Below are 20,422 nucleotides of genomic sequence, written 5' to 3'. Positions count from 1 at the left end.
CACACACACACACACACACACACACACACACACACACACACACACACGCAGTAGATTAGAGCTTTGGTATGAAATAATTCTAACATAGAGTGTTGTATAAAAGATGAATTCCCCTCAGAAAATCTGCTTTCCTTCACATTTATCATATTTCAAAATGTTCTGTACGTATGGTAATGTCTGTGACATCACAGAGTAGGGTCAAGCAAGACAACCTCTCTGTCCAAAAATTCTTTCTACGTGATGGGTGAAGACGATCTTAAAAGGCTGTCTGAAAACCTCCAAAAGCTGAAAAAGAAGCATTTCCCTTTCATGGTGTGAGACAGCATAATAGGTGTAAAATAGGGGGCAAAACAGGCAGTTGTCTTAGCCCCACCAGATGGTGAATCACTGGAATGCCCACATGCATTAGTCCTGTTCTTAAACATAACACTTGTTATAGGTCAGGTTAAGACTTTAAGGTTGAATCATCTTCTAAGGGGGTTTTTCTTTGTGAGTGTTCTGTGTGGGTCAGTGAACAGGTGGTAGGAAGAGAGTGTGTGTCAGACAGTGAGTAAATTACTCTGTGTGTGTGTGCATACTGTACAAGTGTATATTGTATGTGTAATGCATCACAGGGGCTGGTGTTGTGTGCTGCCTCTGTGTAGGTCACAATCATATTTGAACAGCTGCACTCACAAACAAAACACTCAATGGCCTCCACAGAGAAACTGGGTCTCTCCATCTGAATGCATTGCAGGAGTTCATCTCCAAAGCATTTTGTAAACACAAACAACCATTAACAACAACCAAGCAGTCAACATTTGTCGCATCTTTACTGTGTACACGATTAATTATTCATGATACATGAGGCAGCACGAGCTAGACTGTATGTGTATCGTCCAGGTGTTCTGTCGGTTAGCGGTTACAAAATCACACTGTTTTCTTTTAGCACAGCAGTACACACAATCATAAATCAAACTGCATCCATGCGCGTGTGTCTCCATTTCAATAGCTGCATATGTTAGGCCTGAGTCAGTGAATCGACTGCAGCTGCGAGTATGTGCTGTCTCCTGGGCTAAAAAGAAGACCAGCTACGCTACACACTGATCTCTACCTCAGTTTAGGCTCTTTGTGCAGACGGTCACACGGTGGCATAAGCTGTTATTCGGCTCTACCCAGGAGGATACAGGTTCCTAGCATGCAAACGAGTCTAAACTGCATGTTAGATCTTCTGACAGTACATATAATTCTTCGGGGAAAAATTGTAAAGTTTCTCCCTTAATTCTTCCCTTTCCAAACGTCCGTCAAGAGCTGGCTACATGCAGGCCGATCTGATCAGAGTGAATTAAAGACATGTGAGTCAGGCTTCCAGTGGAGCCATTTCACTTCATAAACCGCCTTACAGACTGGCACCGGATCCAAAGGAGAGACTGCATTTTGGAATGAAAGGGGCATGTGTCAGACATTTTGTGGAGGTTTTTGAGCAGCTAAATGCGGCCTTGTGGTTGAAAATGTAACTGAGCTCCATTCTACAGATGTGACACACGAATGACATGGAAATGTCAGCTAAAACCACTTCAGGTTGTAACTTGTTGCATAAAGACTAACTGGCCAGGTTGAGCAAATCACATGAGATTATATCTATACAACATACCACCAATAGTTGTCATGATTGTCGACATGATCATCTCCTTTAAAACCACCGTATGGTTAACTATTCTGAATGTATCGTCTGTTTCCTACTGACAGCGGCTCCATCTCAGATCTAACACGGTGTAACAGAGGCATCCTAACCCTCGTGTTTTCCTCCCGACAGCCACGACATAACCGCCCAGGAAGTGCGGGTTTGCATGGCTGCCACGGTAACAGGAGTAGAGGGAGGACAGAGGAAATGTGAGCTTTGTGACGGAGCGGAGCAGAAGCGGCGGCCTTATGTCCTCACACAGAGCGTAACCTCTCTCAAATGACTACGGCGTGGTGTCGGGGCTCCCGGCCTGATCACAGTCCCACAACTCATCCTGTCTTCTTCATAGCATCCTAATAGCATCCTTTCCATCTGATGAACTAGTGCACACAAACAAGGCCATGTCTTCATCTGCTGCACACATTGGAGAACAGACAGCAGACTCCTGTCCTAAAGAAACTCCAATATGATATAATATACAAATAAACTTGTATTACTATACAATGTTTCTAAGTCAGATTTATACTGCTGATACAAAGCTCAAAGTTCCCTTGTTATTGAACATTGATCCATCAACAAGCCTTTTATTCATCTAACGTGCTATTTAATGCTCCTTTACTGCCCTGCAATGTTTTCACTTCTCTCCCACATCAAAAAGGCTTTCCAATCTTTATGACACCTCACAACACTCCATTAAAACATTTACCACTGAGGTCTATTGTTTAGCCTTGCACTAGTAATTGCTTTTAAGATTGACGACAATTGCTGTCTTGCCGAGCGGTGATTGCATCAATATTTCACAAAAATGACGGACACAGAGGCAGTTATCGCCACACCACCTTCTGTTTTTGACTTTAAGTTAAAAATGCTTTCGAGTTTAAGGATGTAATGCGTCAAGAATCTATTCCACACTGCTACTGCTGTCAATACTGTCGCCAAGTCTTTCTCAGATACAAACAGGAAGTAGAAAAGAACAAATGGATTGCAACAGAAAGTTCTTTTTAACCAGTTGAGAAAGTCCTCGCTGACATTTGAACAGATACAAACGTTTTCCAGTCACTTCCTCTCCATCGACTCCTCTACATCTGCATGAATATTTTTGCTGAAACTAGATTAGGTGACCGCATCTCCGAGATTAGAGTTAAAATCTTCCACTGTTATTCTGCTCAACATCAGCAAATTTACCTGAATATAGGTGTATGACCGGGTTTGGGTTTATTCCACGAGAAGTGAGAGGGCACCGAGAGGAACTGTTCCCCGGGCCCATCTTTCTTCAGGCTGTGCAAGCCGTCGTCTGAAGGAGAGTCCAGATTAGGAGACATATTTCCTTGGTCATCCAGCCCCAGCTCCCCTTTCCCCGTTTGCATAGACGTTCTGTCTTGTGAGGTCTTCCTCGTCTTGGATGGGATGTCTGCCTCGGACGGGCAACACTGGAAGGGTGACATGCCCACAGAAGGACTGCCGACCCAGGTGTCCTCTGTCACGCTGCCCCTGGGTGACGGTCCCGGTGTGGCCGTGGGTGAGTGATGGGGAGACAGCGAGCCGGGGTAGCAGATGTCGGCGCTGGAGTGGCGCCTCTTGCCGCAGGGCGAGGTGGGACGCGAGGAAGGCCTGGAAGGCGGCCGCGGGCTCAGCCAATTTTCGTCAGTGACACTGGTGCGTGGCGAGTGACAGGGGGACTGTCGGGGCGACAGGCTGACGGAGTGAGAGTGGTGCACAAAGGCGGGGTGGTGGTGCTGCCAGTGGGGCTGCTCCTCCAGAACCCCACCGCCGGTTTGAGGGGAGACACAGCCCGGGGAGGTGAGAGGGGAGCCCAGCGTGAAGCGCGCGGCCGCTTCATTCAGCTCGGAGTCAACGTCGTCGTAGACGTGTGAGAAGGACTCACAGGAGGAGGCGTCAGAGAACCAGCTCCTGGAGGAGAGGCTGCTGCACGGACTGGGGCTGAGCGAAGAGTCCCGGTACGCGTGGTCCAGGGGCAAGTAAAGGTGGTCTCTGGACAGGGGCCTGTCGCCGTGGTAGTCCCCATCGGGACAATTGGCCCTCAGATCCTCCTCATTGGCATCCATCTCCTGCTGGCAGCTGGGGGAGATGGAAGTGATCTGGATACTGGGGCACTCAAAGGCCTTCGGTGCCTCCAGGGGAGCAGAGGGCAGCAGAGGGGAGGTGCCATACTTGGAGGCCTGCGCCCCATAGCTCGGAGGCTCGGGTCCTGGTTTGTGCGAGTAAAGGCGTTGGGAGTTGCTGATGATTTGGGAGTGGGACTGCATGCCATGGCGAGGCAGGCCGATAGACTGGTGGTTGGTGACCATAGACTGGGGCTGGCCCACATTTAGGATGTAAAAGGACGTGTTGTCATCGGGCTCCAGGTCTAGGAGAAGAAAACAAAAGGAGAGATTAAGAAACAGCAATCTCGAGGTTATTTTCTTATTGCTGTTACTTTTCCCTTAATGTTCTTAGTTTGACTTCATTGTGTTAATGAAACAGAATACAAATTCCTCTAGGCAGCAACATCCAGAGCAACTCTCATCAAGACGTTCAAAAGCGTATGTTGGTAACACATACTTTGGATTAAAATAAAATAGTATTTAGAGTTCAAAGACTACACCTTAGTTGTGTCACAGCTTCTAAAGCCACATTGTTGGGATAGCTACCTCGGGTTGTAGGAGCACAGCTACGGTTGTGTTTATCACACAAAAGCACTAGTAGGCATAGAGTTGATACATTTGCATCTAACCAACCCTTTAATCATCCTGATAACAGTTTAAATCAGTCTGGCAGAGAGGAATAGTGTAAAAACATATAATAACGAGGTCATTTTCAACCAGGATTAGAGCTTCTACTTCAGCCAAGACAATGAAAGCATATTTGAGCATATTTGTATATTACTGTTTGGGTTGCTGTATATTTGTGCCTCGGGACTCCTTAAGCATGAACACAGTGGTCTGAAATCTCCTCCAGGCCTGTTAAACTCTGTCTTAAAAAGGGATAAGACTAGAAGATGTAATTGGTCATTATTATAAAGCCAACCTGCTGATACTACATTCCACCTCTGAGTAATGTATTCATCTTCACCGGGACCGCGCTTGAGTCCAAATTATTTGATCGCAGACCCATATACGGTTGCGCGCTGAGTTTGCGAATGAGCCCAGTTTCAGGAAAGTAGAGGCCAGAGTGTTGCTGGGTAGCAGGCAGTCATACAGGCATTGTTCCAACAGGGATAACCAATGAACAGCACTACTCAGGAAACAAATTCACACAACGGTGCGTGCTGTCCGCTGTCATCACAGCTAGCGCCGGCAGGCTATTAATACCAAAGGTCAACACATACACAAACAAATAGACAAGAGCCCAGTGTCCGCATTGGCACTACTCTGTTAGAGGTTATTGATAAACCTACACTGGATACGCTCTGCTGCTCTCACTGGGAGTAACCCAATGTTCGACATGGGAAACTTCATTGCACTTGCACAATAGAAACGCTTTGGGAATTATATATACAACATACATAACATACATATATAACCCACAACATGTAACCCATTTTGAATAGAAACAAAGCTTGAAAATAAAAAGCATCATGTAACATCAGGCTTCCTGTCATGTCCCGTCTTTGGCCTTTAAACCATGATGAATACAACTTCTGCTTAACAAAAAAAAAGAAGACGAAATGATTAATATCCTTCAGAAAATTACAAAATGACGAAGTTAAAAAATATAGGCCAATGAGATTGAGCATTCATTAAACGATGAGCTAAGCTGAAACCACACTGTGGCCGGCACAGGAGATGGTTGTGAAATCATCACACTTCCCTTTATTCCTTAAATGTATCTACCTGCCTCAAAAGATCATTTTTTACATTTGAAAACTAAAATAGATTAAGATAAACAGGCTATAGCTTGGTAGTAAGTTCATTTAAGTTCCCATATTTGTTTCCTCCGACTGTAAATGATAACCACATACCAGTAATATGAAAGCTTTGTTAAATCTGATATCAAAGATGGCCTCAAAGACGCTTGTAAAAAGGTGTCCTCCTCTCCTCTCTATCCAACAGCAGCAACAGAGGCAGCGAGCTTTATTTATAGCTGCTCAGTTTGGAACTGGCGCTGCCTGCCTGTCACAAGACCCGGCAACGGATCCTCTGACCACAACATCTGACTGACTGACGAGCAGCAAGAGGAGGACGACCGAGTCGATAGGAAGAGAAAGAAGTGTGACAGCCTGAAATGGGAAATAACACGAGGAGAGTGTCCCTGCTTCTTTCTATACAACATATAAAAAAACATAGAATTGCAGTAAAGATAAATCTCGATTAAAAGCATTTTTGAAACAATTTGTCAAAGAGGACAACAATAAACACATTGTATTCATTCTCCCTTCTAAAAGCCTCTATCCTAGAAACTTATTCAGACAAACATTATCACAACATTTTGGATTACAAAGACATGAATATCTCTGCAATAAAGGAGAGATAAGACATGAATCGTCATTTGCTAAAAAAAATCAGAATTCTGAATAGGCTTTTCCGGGTTGCTGCTGAGCTAAAACACAACTTGACACGCTTGTTTTAGCTCACATCACATTGAAACACATTCAAAAGAAATTGAATACAGATAATTCAGGGCAGGTCAGCACCAGGTGCTGTTGATTAGGTACTAATTACAGACTAATTACTAGCCAATTAAACCATTAAAGTTGCAACAGCTTTTTCCCTGAACTTTTATCTTGATAAATATGGAACTGTGTTTTTATTTATGCATTGTTTTGTTAGTGAAGCTTACTCGGAGGGTAAGTTTGTTCATTACAACTGAATATTATGTTAAAATATTGTCACATTTAAAAGATAAGACTAAACAGTCACAATTTGCTTCATCTACAAATCCCTGCACAAGTAATGACATATTCAATTCATAAGCTTTGGCAATTTATACTTCACGCAGAGCCTCCTGATGCCAACCCAAGCTGACAAGCGCTTCATCGACTGATGCACGTTTCATTAGGGCTGCACCAACCAACCGACCAACGAGCTATTTAGAACTTCTTACTGGACGAAGAAGAAACTAAACGAGAAGCTACAGTTGCTGGATCAATATGAAATGTGCGACAAAGAGCAGCAGTCACTAGAAGCTAACCTCACACCTGGGCATTGATGGTTCATGATCCGACACTGTGCGTTGTATTTTGTAGCCTGTGGTCACAGAAAACAACCTGTTTAGAGTAAACTACTGCGAAGAAGCCACCATTGTTGCTGCCGTGTCTGTTGTGTACTACTAGTAGCAATGGCAATAATCAAGTATATAGTATCATGTGATAACTATGTTTGGATAAAATGTATGATACATGTTAATAAACACATTACGGTGGGAGAGTCTTGGTCTTTGTATGAGTTATCCAAGTTGGCCCAGTGATTGTAATGAGAGCAGTAACTTGTCTCTGGGCTGTCTGCTTCTCTGTCTCCTCAGATAACAGATTAGAAATCCCTCTGCTGAGTTCATTTAAAATACTGAGTGCAGAAAGGATCCATCTGCTTTTCTATTTTTGCATCCTATACACACTATGAAGAGAGGTAAGTAGCAGTGTTGCACAGATACGGGTCAGACGGGGGACGACCATGTTACCTGGCTCACAGCCCTCTCCTTTCCCTGAGATAAGATTAGCCTGCTACCTAAAACCTTCCAGTGAGAGGAACGGGGTGGGTGGTGGGAAACCCCCCCGTCCGTCAGAGCCAAACACCAGTCACCTTAGGACAGGAGGTCAGAGAGGAGTAGTGGTATTGTGTGTTTTTTATCAACGGCCTTGGTTGCTAAAGCCCCTACAATGTTCCTATAAGCCTCCTCAGGTATCCATACATCAGACAGCCAATCTGGTTAAATAAAGATCTGTAAGAGGCTTTGCTGTACCGAAGATAATAATAGCTCCGCCTCACTGGGAGACGTTTCAGTGGAGTCCGCGTCTTTGTGGATGTTTGTGAGGCTCCATAAAAGAATGCCGTGTTCTCGCGCTAGCCACGGGGAACATGCCGGGACCCACTGGTGACGGTGGTGTCCACGTTGGCTCCTTGACACAACAAGCCTCTGGGTGACCGTCACACTCCCCGGGGATTCTCGTTTCGGGGGATAATCCGCAGAGTTTTGTTTGTGACCGGCGGTGGCACAAAGGCCCACATTCTGAGAAAGTACCACTGAGGGAGAGAAGGATTTATCTCTCCCAGAGAAGATGACGAGCTCATCGGTTACGATCTTTCTGTCTACCTCTCTTCATGTGAACATGTGCATGCGTATGGGTATAAAAGTGTGGGTGGTGTTTGAATGTGCGTATGCTCCTCTATGCCTGTGGTTGTGCCTCTGTGCCTTCCTGTGTCTTTTTGCATTTTGCTGTTTGGGTATATGTGAGTGTACCCTTGTGTGTGTGAGTGTTCGTATGCATATGTACGTGCGCACACCCCAACACATATTACTGTCTTAGGTTACCCGCTAGCCCCAACAGCATGTGTTGCTGGAGCTGGAGGGTAACCTTAGTCAGGGTTCCCTTTGTGGTGGGCGAGCAGGTTGATTAGAGCCGGCTCTGCTTACATCCCCGGCACAGAGGGCTTTGTTGTTCAGCCCGGTCTCCTCTTTCAGCTGCCGACCAACAGACCAGAGCACAAAGTGTGCCAACATGTCATGTACAGTACGGGATAAAATGTATACACCTCAGATAAATAATCAACTAACGGGACGCACCGATCCAACTCTTTCTTTCACATTTAAATCACGCATACTTCACCGTGTGGAGATGAAGCTCTACCGTAAGTTCAGTGAGGAAGATTACACGTGTTGCATGCCTCGGCCCGTCGCCTGTTTCTCGTACATCTCTGACTCCTCTCACGCATGCTCACTCACTATTTCCTTGCTGTCCTCGTTTTGGGGGGCTGTCAATCATGATATCAGCTGTTCTGATCAGCTGGTCTCTTCTATTCAATACAAATACATCGTTAGCCTTTCAACTTGCTGCCGTCTCCTGTTAAATACGATTGTCTCTCCACCTCTAGTACGTTCATGTTGCTGCTGCGCGCCCCTCCACCTCGCCTTCATCAACTCATCATTCTACGAGCCTCATCACCTGGACTCCACGGGGAGATTCATCTTGTAGATGTAGATCTTTTTTTTCCATCTTGATTTAACTCATTTGGGCTAATTTGTAAGTACCTTAAAACCACAGCAAGGATTGCTGAGTCAGTGGGCCGCTGTGACTTTCTGAAACTGTAAGAGAAATCATTGATGAAGGGTGTATACCTTGATACATTCAATCATTTATAATTCAACAATAACCCCTTTTAAAAACCTCTTTAAATCTTTTTTATTGCGGTTGTTATAGATATTTGCAGTGATTCCCAGCAGAGCTCACAAAAGCAAATTTAATTCCTTCCCCTTTGAGTTTTCCAAGAACCGCGGCTGGCTCGTTGCCTACGCTTCTAAACACAGAGCCTGTGACGCACATGCACACCCGTATCGTAAGGACTACACCTGTGGCTGTAAACCTTGCTGACTGGGTCTGTGCCAAACCTCCTAATGATCCCTGCACACTATGTGTAGGTGGTTTGGGTCAGTGCACAAAAAAGTGAGAGTGAGCTAGAGAGAAATCCAAATGAGGCAGGCTGGACATAGAACATATCCTGAGGTACGGGTCTGGGTCTAACCCGACATCTCTACAGCTTTGTTCCTGTCTTATCCTAATGTTATGTTCGGGTTACATCAAAAAGCCTTCCTGTGCCGTCACAGCAGACTCAGCAGCCAGCAGAGGCTTAACAATGGCAGCCTAAGCCAATGTTAACATATGCCGGCAGCTAAATTAAGCTCCTAATTAACAATCTCATGCCGAGATAACATTATGGGATAAACATAGAGTGCCAAGTAGCCACCTGAACTAAATACCCACCAACGCACGAAGATCCCTTTCAAACACATCACTAATTGCCATTAGAGTACATCAAATGTGGTACTCTTAAAAATATATCAGGAAAGATTAGTACTTATATTTTGATCCTAAAAATGAGCTATATTTAAATGGCATTTATACTTTACAAATAGTGATATTAATATTAATATATTTCAGCACAGATTTAGAAGAGGACCCTGATCCTCACACAAGGAGTTCACTGCCCGGGGGTCTGAACACCAAAGATGAATGAACATTGCGGTTAGGAAACTTCCTGTCAGGGCAAGTCTGAAGTAACAAAGCTATAATTGCTAAGAGCTAGGACTAGTAATTCAAACTGGAACCATTAGAATAAAGAAAGTTCTCAGACATCCAGCACTTAATATAAGACAAACACTAGATAATGCAGAACGTGGCGTACAGCTAAATGTCGACAGAAATGAAACTCAATGTGTCTTTAGATTATATGTAAGGATCACACGACACGTATTTGACAGATATGTCCAAAACCAAACTAGAGCCACATCCCTGACGGCAGCAAAGCTTTCCATAAGCTTGATCAGAAGTAGGGCTGCCCCCTCTTAGTCGACTAAGAGTTATTTAGTCGATTAGTCATTTTTTAAAGCTTTTCATGGAGAATGACTTATTTCCAAGAAACTTAGGAGCACATCTCTGGTAAACACAAGTTTTAAAGCGGTGCTTTTGTGTGATACTTTGTAGAGAAACTCAGTTGTACGGATCTGTCGATTAAATTAACTGATCGATTAGTCGACAGAATTGTATGAGTGTTAAGTTGACTAAATCCCGCTTCTTAAACGTCAACAAACCTGGTCCGGGATAAAACAATATGGGAAACCCAGTGAACACAGATCAATTTCTGCTGAGGTTTTCAACGTGTACGTTTTTTCGCGCATGCATTTGCATGACAAAGCCCGGGACAAGGATTCTTACTTGAACCCGATATGCTTCTAGTTCGCGCCCTTATTTCTAAGAGAGTAGTTCAACTACATGCTAGGTAGGGCAAACATCGGGTTACTGACCAGTTGCATGTAAATGGTAAATGGATGGACTTGTACTTGTATCGCGCTTTTCTAGTCCTGCGACCACTCGAAGCGCTTTATCACTTCATGTCATTCACCCGTTCACACAATGACGGCACAGCCGACGGGAGCAATTTGGGGTTAAGTGTCTTTGCACAAGGACACATCGACATGGACCAGCAGAGCCGGGAATAGAACCGCACCGAAAGGACGACCCACTCTTTCACTGAGCCACAGTTGCCATTTAAACACAGATTTTGGAGTAACTAGGTCTAAATGCATGCTGTAACCCCCCCCCCAAACTTCTCTTAATAACCTGGTTTCATCTGTGCATTTAAACAACAACGTCTCAGAGCTACAGTGCATTATGATATTGGCTTGAAGGCGAACACGAGCTGCTTGATGGCCTGCAATAACCCGGAGCAGATAACATCAGAGGCTCCTGCTAGCAGGGGTGACATTTGAACAATCTGTCAGGGCTGACTGTGCATGTGCCTGAAAAGAAAGTCAGGACTGGGGGAGGGAGAGACGGAGCGAGGGAGAGGGACATACAGGGAAACAGAGAGACAGAGCGGTGAGAGACGAGAGAGAGAGAGAGAGGACTTAGTAGTGAGACTACAGTATATACACACAGCTGATAAATGCACAAGTGTGTCAACCAATATCCTCCAACCGAGCCCATAACAAATCATACAGATTATTATACTATATACTGTATATACTATGTCCCCGGAATATCCCAGCATCAACAAATAAGTGTGTATAGAACAGATTGTTTTAAATTTACCTGTATACCTTTCCTAATCTCCGCATGTCAACAATGGCCACCCCCCCGACCTCCTCGCCTTGACCCACCTTCACAAAGATTGATTAAACAACTGTACCAGCAGAACCACTTCACATCCTATGTGTGGCTTGAGCAGCAGGGGGGACGGATGGTGACGATGTGGTGAGGCGGTGAAAAAGGAAACCCAGTGTCCTCAAGTAAAAGGGTCCATCTGCTGCGCTCGTAACAGTCCTGCTGCTCTTTATCATGCTTGTAATCAGGCGACCACAACAGAAACAAACTAAAAGGAAACAATAAAGGAAAAAGAACAGGAAGACAGCAATTTCCCCTCCAAAAGCATAAATGGAAGTAGGAAAACCCTTCCTTTACATCTTGTTCACAGCTCTGCAAGTTCATACATGTTGACTCCAACAAGATGACTTCACTATCTTTACCATCGAGGCCCAATTCATGTTTTACACTCTTGTGTAGTGCATGAAGTGATCAGCAGTTCATATTGTTACAACCTCTATCCACAATTAGTGTGCCCTTTCCGCCCAGCTGTCAAAGTCCACATGGTCCACATTCCACTGTTGACCCATGTAGTAGGGTCCACTCAAACACAGGGGCCCCGACTGAAGTGTGTCCCATCATCCCCTTGAAAATCTAACCAACGCCTCGCAACTGGGGTTACTTAATTTCAATCTTTTCTTGTGTATCCCCTCTGAATTTCCCCGCGCCGGGCATCGCAACAGTCGCTGTTTCTTGATAATTCGGTACAAGAAAAAAACGGCATGGGGTAGAGGTGCCAATCCTAAGCATTAGCCGATTGAGAGGTAGCCGAAATTAAAATAGGATTCAAAACCAAGCTAATCCCTGCGTTGCAAGCCATGCCTTATAGTAAGAACGAAAAAAAGAAAGAAAACCAGATGCAGGAGTTGAACAGCTTTCTCTCTGGTGTAATGCAGCCTCTGACATGTTGATACAGCGCAGCCAGCGGTAGCTTCAGTTACACTAAATTTAAACTAGACAGATGCCACACATAGTTACTCATGCCTCGCCCCGGGAAACAAACGTCTCATTCATCACACTGGGTGCTGGGACCAGTTCGGTTCAGCCGGGTTAGGGGGCACCACATGTGGACCTCGTGCATGACCGTCTGACCTTTCACCTCTCTGTCTTTTACCTTTTCATGAAGGTATTAGAACCCGTGGGTCCATACACTTGCTTGTTCCTGATACAAAATACTGGCTTGTGTAACTGTCATTACAAGTGCTGTCAAGTGCAGTGAATACAACATGAAATTATATTTTAATAATAATAATAGTATTTGAGATCGAAAAAAAACGAAATTTAAACTTTAGACTGGAGACCGCTTACGAAATTGCCCATATGTGTGTATGTAGTTATTTTAGGGCAGATATAATGTAAAATAAAACAGGACAGCCTGTATTCTGAATGACAGCTGCTTGTATGAGTAGCGGCTCCAACTCCTCAGCATAAAAAAGCCCAAACAAACACACACACGCACACAAACACACCTGGCTAGAGTCCGGGAGCGCCGACACACACTCACCTGGCGATGTAGCGCACAGCATTCTTCCACTCCTCTCCCCGGTGAGATCGCAAAGTGCTCGAGCAGTAAAAAGTTGAAGGCTGCAGACGTGCTGGGACGAGAGGGGTTCTCCTGAGCTAAGTACAAACGAGTCACTAGAACCTGCCGCCTGCCCTCTGCCACTCTCTCTGGGAGCTCAAAATAGTCCACCATGAGAGCGATGTAATTTCAGTCTTTCCCACGACAAGGACTGAGAGGACTCTTGGTTCAGAGCAGCAGAGCAATGACAACAACATAGATAAGGGCAACATTTCTTTCTCTTCTAGCTGCTCTCATGAAAAAGAAATGGGCCTTGACATGTCTTCATTTCTAAACACGAGAAAGACAATCCCACAGGCACAAGAACTGTCGATGCCTGTCAACGGAACACAATCAGACCTGACTAGTCACTAAGTGGCTGTGGTGACTGTCAGCATCTGGAGATTTCATTAGCCTAGATCAGTCTCTCTGATGTCACTGGTGGTCTCTTTCACATCCTGAGAAAGCAGTGAGAGAAGAGAGGAGCCTCCGTCGTCCTGGTGGTGGGTCTACAATGAGTCTGTGCTGGTACGGTGGAAACCGAAAAACCACAAAAGAAAACAACAAAAAGCAAGGACTACAAAGTAAATATATATATATGGATTACATACAAAGAGAAAAAAGAAAGGTCTTGCCAAACAGAGCTGTTCATCTTCCCCGTCACCAGCAGCTGGAGAGCGGTGTGCCCCCTCTCCTTTGGTTCCACCCGGCCATCTGAACCCCACATGGCATGTCTGGGCAGACAGCCACACACCTCCACTGTGGATCTGCTACTCTGCCACCCATAAAGGGCACTTCTACCCCCCGCATCATACCACCTCTAACGCCCAGTGAGGTTACGGCTTCGGCCACCTGCACACCCCCCCCCCCCCCACGCCTCATTTCTACCACTTCACATGAGACACTCGATCACAAATGGAGTAAGTGGTACTTTAAATACACGTTGCAACATATTGTAAGATGGAAACTAGAGTTTAAAACAGTGAAGTGGATATATGTTCTATAATTAGTATGTACAACCAAGCTGAGCCCGTTCGATACTATATGACAGCAAGTGGGAGGCCACTGTCTGCAGCGAGCAGAACCATCACACACGAGTGTCTAATACCACTTTCAGTGCTGTTTGTTTCACAATGAGAGTTAGCTGTAAGCTACAAACCGGAAAAGGTCGATGGACGTTATCCATAAAGTTATTAAATACATGACTTGCATACCTCTTAACAGGTGGTTTCCCCTGCCTATGTTAATCTCTGGGAGGCCGCCTATGTGGTTTCTTTCTTTACAACTGCCTGAAATGACTAATTAAAAGAAGAAAACAGCACTGAGCTCAACGATCACAAGAACAACTGCTGCAGAAAAACAAGAGACCGAGCAATAGTGACATGTTATTAAAGCAAAATGGAGACAGAACACAGTAAACGTCGCTGCTTCAATGGTGAACATTTTTTCGCACAGGGAATTTTGAATCGATATTATTATTAAATGGCCGTGTGGTAGTCGTCTGTCTAGAAGCGTACCTTCGTAGTTAGCTCATGAATTAGTAAGTTTGTTAGTTGGGTGGGTTGACACAAATTTAATGAATCAACAAAATGTCAGAAAAGAGTGAAAAGTGACTGTAACAAGTTCTCAGGGCCCAGACTGACATTTTCAAATTGATTGTTTCGTGGTACAAACAAACTAAGTCAATGCAAAGACATAACTCACAACCGCCCAACTGGACGAGTCTTATAATATATTGTAGTGCTGTCCAACCACTGCACAGCACTTTGTTGTTTTTAAATGTTCTCTATAAATAAACTCAATCTGAAACCTGAGCCTTCTCGCTCCTTCTCGTCTCTGTTGCGAGTTGCTCATGCACAGTACCTGTCGGCCGCTCGTGAGACAATCATTGTGGGTAAAGAAGAGAGTTTAGCTGAAGCTTAATAAAAAGGACTGCAGAGAAACTGGACTTCCTGGTTAGTCTGTATCTGTTTTCCTGAGTTGCTACTTGTTGTCACAGTACACATGAGTCAGGGAACTTGTTCTTTGGCTGTTTGTGGCCAAAAGACGAGGGCTAAAAAAAAGCACTGCACGGTGATTAAAACTGATGAGAATCAGTTCACTTTACTTGTTTCATTTTTCCACTCCCCACGATATTTTGCTACTCCTCTTGTCTTCATTCATAGTTACTGTCTAGAGCTTTGCTTGGGTTATTTAGGCTTGGACTAGGGTTAGATCTTAGCTTAAAGCTAACAGTTTAACCATTTTTTAAAACCACTTGTTGCTGCATTCAGTTTAAGAAGTGAATTGGTTAGAAGCTGCAGAATATTTTCGGGGCAATCCTCACACTTCCAGGACAAAGAAGCAAACCTTTTCTTATGTTGCTACTAGGATTACAACATGGCAGATGGGTCAAAAGCACTTAGAAGTTGCTAAGAAGAAGAAGACAGCACCACCTATTCTCTAACTTTAAAAAAAGATAATTGGGTAACAGGAACTACCTTTATCTGGAGCATAAACCTGCCAAAATGTGGAAAATAACATTCAGTGTTAGCAACTCAGCTAACCACATGGCGGAGAGTTGCCACCATTAACATAATGAGTTATTGATGCCTTTAGCTACAGGCTAACTAATGGACTTCATCCGATGTTCTCATCACACCATGTAGCAAATGGCAAACTAGAGCTGAACCGATTTATGCGACCAATACCGATATAGATATTTAAAATGTTTAAATCCCAATGGCGATATATTATTATAGAAATGTGGCGTCGATGTTTTGTTTTTATTTTGAGACTTTCCCTCCACTTTTTCACAACCTCACATCTTAGTTCAAGCAGCATTCAACAATAAGAATCTCAGCGGAGGTTGTTACAAAAACAAGCCCCGACTTGATCCCTGCCTCCAGAGAAGGAGACCAACCTCAGGAGAGTGAGAGTAACTCCCTGTTACTCCGGCTGTGTGATCCTGTATTACACTCCCGTAATTAATTTGGACAGGCCCATTTATACAGTCCGGACCAGATTAAAAACCACTTGCACAGTGGTGCTGCTTATATTCCGACACTTCTTCCAGCTGCAGCTTTTTTCCCCCTCGTCCCATTTCCAAATCAAACTTCTCTTTAATCAAAGGAAAAATTGATTTAAGATTGCACAAGCCAAACCTTGATGCAGTCACTACTTTCCCAGAGCTCCATGAAAAGGACACTGAGCTGAAGAATGTGCCGACGGTCACGGCCCACAGACAGAAACCAGTGAAGGAGCTGAATTCAGCTTATATGCAAATACGAACACCGATGATCTGAATCAATTAATTAGTGGGTTTCAATTAGCTCATGACCTTTGTTACATCACATGTCACTCAGCCTCTAAAAGACTCTTTCACACCTATTATCACAATTTAACTGAATGAACAACCCAAAACAAGTGTCTGTCATGCTTTAGGAAACAAGCATAAATGATCAGCCATTCATTCGTCATTCTGTGGCCTCAAGTGACTGAAGGGGAAATCTGCCCTTCTCAATCATAACGCATTTCAACTTAAATCATTTGCATTTCATAAGAGACATTATGCTTAAAAAGTATGGCCTAAATGACAACACACACTTATGAACCTGTACAAAACAAGTTATCCACATACCAAATATGATCAATAACCTATATCTGAAGCCATTTCAAGCTGGTTTTATATCATATATAATGCATCCCTACACGTATTAACTTATTTTAACGGTATGTGACCGTTTGTATGTCCAACAATAACGGTGATGTTCTATACTGCCAGAAACTAAAAGCAGCTTGGCAGTTTATTATCTCCAAAACAAAAACATACGTTTCTTTTCTCTTTGTTGACTGGAAATGTTTCTCTTAGGCAAAAAACTTTTTTTACCTTTAAGTTATGTTCTTTGACAACTTTAACTTGTCATATTTATACCTGCTTGTTCCATCACTTCCCTGCATCTATATAGTGAGTAATATTTATTCAAATCCATGGCAACCCTTTTATGAAACAGTCCGAACAAATAAAAACATGAATTCACTTCATAACCAGTTCTTCACAAATAAGGGTGGCTGGACGATAATTCAATAAGATAATTTATCGTCTTTCAATGGAATCATATTGAGATATCATGATACACAGTTATGTCGTCTGAATTGATAATAACAAACACATACTAATGCAAATTTCTCAGAAAATCATATTATTCTGCACTTAAGTACTTCAAATGTTAATACTTTGCAATAAAGTTCTTAATTAATTTAATAATTATAATAGAATTATAATTCAATTTGTATAATTATTATTCATTATTATAAACACAATTTGTTAAGTATTTCATTCACACAAGAGTACACAAAATCATATGGTTCCTTCATACAGACATTGTGATATATATTGTTATCAACATATGAAATTTTGATTTTGATTGCCCAGCCCTATTCACAATCAAGCTTCTGCTGATTGCTTACTTTATTTCTATGGATAAACTAATACAATTATGATTGTCTGTCATTAATACTTACTAAACCCAGGCATTGGTTATTAATCTCCATTTGGTAAGGCGTTGTCATCTCAGTGGGATAGTTTAGCCTGGAGGAGAGAGAGGGCAGTGCAATGCGGCAAAGATCCTCATAGATTCAAACCCAAGGCATCTCATTTAGCATGGCCTGAGATCACTGACCCACCAGGACGAAGAGCGTTTTAAGGTTTTGGTGTACTTTGAATCACAGCAATGTACGACTTATTGTTTGAACTTGAGGCACGTCAAGGATAACATATCCTGAGGGTGAGAAAAGATGGTTTACAACAGATTCAATGACTAATTCAAAGTTTTTTAGAGTGAAAGTTCCTCACTACTAAAGGTGTTACGCATAAGCACAATTACCTGATGATTTTACACATCCCTCTTTTGTTTGTGTCCCCTAACATTTGACATCTAGCAGTCACAGTGAACAACACATAATTTTAATGACAAACCAACTATTTAAATGTCAAGGTTTGTTGTAGTTTTTAGAGTTAAAAGTCTTGATTGACTGTTCAATAGTGACAAAATTGACAAACTTTAATAGACGTTTGCTTTAACTAGCTAGAGGCAATGTCAAAACGTTTTACTCCCAGATATCACGCCAGATATCACGCCAATTAGGGAATCAGATTTGTTCCTAATACGAAACAGGGTACAATTCAGGGCCATCTCACCTGCAGTGTAGGCCCACTCCTCTTAAAATGTTTATTTAAGGTCTTGTGTTGTGTTTATGGTGGCACCCATAATAATAAATATACACAAAATGTAATAAATATATATATTTAAAAGTGTATTTACACTTATATTCTTGGAATATTTATATTTTCTTTGGATTAATTGATTTCTGGACCCTGTAGAAACAAGCTGAATAAGAAAAAGCTCTCAACCTGTAATTAATTGTACATAAACACAGCATAGGACAATGTGTTGTTTTTGTTATGCATAACTCTTAGACACGTCTTTAAATTCACAAATATCAACATAAACAACTTTTTTTGCTAAATGAATCCATGTTAGTGTAAAGTAACGTTACACATAGCTACAAATATCAACTGGAAAGACTCTTTACAGTGAAATTACACAGTTAAAAAGGTTATTAAAACGTTGCATCGGTCCTATTTATTTGTGAATAAAGGTTTTGACAATATTATCATGTGATACTTTGACTATCACAGTGACATTGAAAAGAGACTCTTCCTTCCACCAAGTCAAACTAACTAACGGTTGCAGTCCCGCCACACGGCGTCCACGTTTACAGTCGACAAAGCTATTCACTGTTAATTAGAATATTACAATACACTGCTCTTGTGCTAACGTGCTAGCATGCCGAGCTAATGACAGCTGGTGTTGTGGACAGTAGCTGGGGTACCGCGATAGAGAGCGTGATATTTTAATATCTCCGTTTCTCCAAAGAAAAAAAGAAGAAAAGAAACACTCTTATTAGGGTCGGTTCCTCTTTTACAGGAAGAGCACACACACAGTACCGAGGCTGCAGGCCGGGGCTAAATTAAGCCAGTAGTAATATTAGCTTAGGTTAGGTGAACTTCAACGCTACTGTGCCGCAAGTTTACCACCAATGAACGGGGGGAAACTCACTGACCTGCGGGGCCTAGCGGCTGCTGCTGCCCGTCCTCTCCGAAGATCAGTCGGAAGTCCAGCTCCTCATTCCCGGGGCAGTTCGCGGTCGTCATCGGGTTTGACAGCTCGGGTTTTTCACCCCGCTACTGGACCGTCGACCGCTGGAGCAATGTATGCTCTCCCCTAAAATGTCACAACATTTACCGACTGCCACGACGCCGAACTTCAAACTTTTAGTTATTGTAACTCATACGCGTTCATGCACGAGCTCCCGTGTCCCCCCCCCGGCCCCCCCCCTGGTTTGGACAAATCCAAAATACAGGTCGTCAGCTCCTCTTCCTCTGGCAGTTAGTGCACTGGCGAAATGTGTGGCTTCAACTTCAGAGAAAGTCGTCTGCCTCCTCCGTCTCTTCTTCTTCTTCTTCTTCTTCTTCTTCTGTTTCTCTCTGACAGCCGAGCGTGTAAACAACAAAGAAGTGGCTTTCCCTGCCCGTGTTTAATGTCCGCTATAAAGCTGATGAATTGTCCGTTTAATTGTCCCGCCCCCCCCCCCCCCCCGTTTCTCTCTATCTCTCCTCCGGTCTGTTTCTCTATCACTCTCTCCGGAGCTTCTATCCCAACTTTTACTAACCCCGCGTGACAAGGCTGTTCCAGTGGTGACGTCAGCAGACACAACACGGGCAAGCACACACATGCAAACACACACACACACACACACACAGCTCCTCAGCTATGGAGTTAATAATCAGTGTATGAAAGACAACTTACAGGCCTGAAATAGCCTTTGTGGTTTTTTGAAGGTGTTGTCCAACGTGAAGCTAAATAATACACATATATATATATTGTAATACCTTTGATAATGTCTTATCACTGTGTTAATAAGCTGTTTTGGCAACACAAAGTGCACTAACATTTCAAATTGCGTATAGTGAACCTTTTAACCTTGCAACAACTAGGTCTTACAGCCACTTTGCTCTATTTAATTGGCCCTCCATTTTCTTCGAACCACTCATTAGGCTACATCCGACTGCTCCTGGCTCTCACCGTTGCCTCTCTGTGTGGTTCCAATCCAAACCAGGATTGGTAAATCTAATGACATGATGCACTTTCTACCTTTTGATCCCTCCAGCCCGTCAGCCCATTCATTTCTAATCAGCCAATTTGGTCTTGTACTACTGTACTGTAGGGAAGAACAGACATTTTGAACATAGCTTTTTGGATTATTTAGGTTATGATGCAGCCTAAATAGCACATCAATTATGGCCATAGAAAATAAAAAAAATGCTGTTTGTGTCCTGAGAGCACGGAGTTTAAAATCCTAT

At 43.3% G+C, this 20,422-nt stretch overlaps 1 protein-coding gene across 2 annotated transcripts in view; it reads right to left on the bottom strand.

Annotated features, from left to right (window-relative positions):
- Window positions 1–19,665, bottom strand: part of nfatc3a (nuclear factor of activated T cells 3a) — a 50,619-nt gene extending 30,954 nt beyond the window's left edge. Inside the window, exons 1-2 of one of the 2 annotated variants that reach the window (XM_031846061.1) lie at window positions 19,123–19,665; window positions 2,849–4,031 (exon numbers count right to left, since the gene is read on the bottom strand). In XM_031846061.1, the coding sequence (XP_031701921.1) occupies window positions 2,849–4,031; window positions 19,123–19,213 (1,274 nt within the window). In that variant the 5' untranslated portion in view covers window positions 19,214–19,665. The other variant, XM_031846062.1, reaches the window with a different exon arrangement.
- Between the last annotated feature and the right edge of the window lie 757 nt (window positions 19,666–20,422).

This window comes from Anarrhichthys ocellatus, unplaced genomic scaffold (assembly GCF_004355925.1).
Source record: "Anarrhichthys ocellatus isolate YVR2014 unplaced genomic scaffold, GSC_Weel_1.0 scaffold6, whole genome shotgun sequence".
Classification (NCBI taxonomy): Eukaryota; Metazoa; Chordata; class Actinopteri; order Perciformes; family Anarhichadidae; genus Anarrhichthys; species Anarrhichthys ocellatus.
This window is presented reverse-complemented; position numbering and strand designations above follow the sequence as displayed.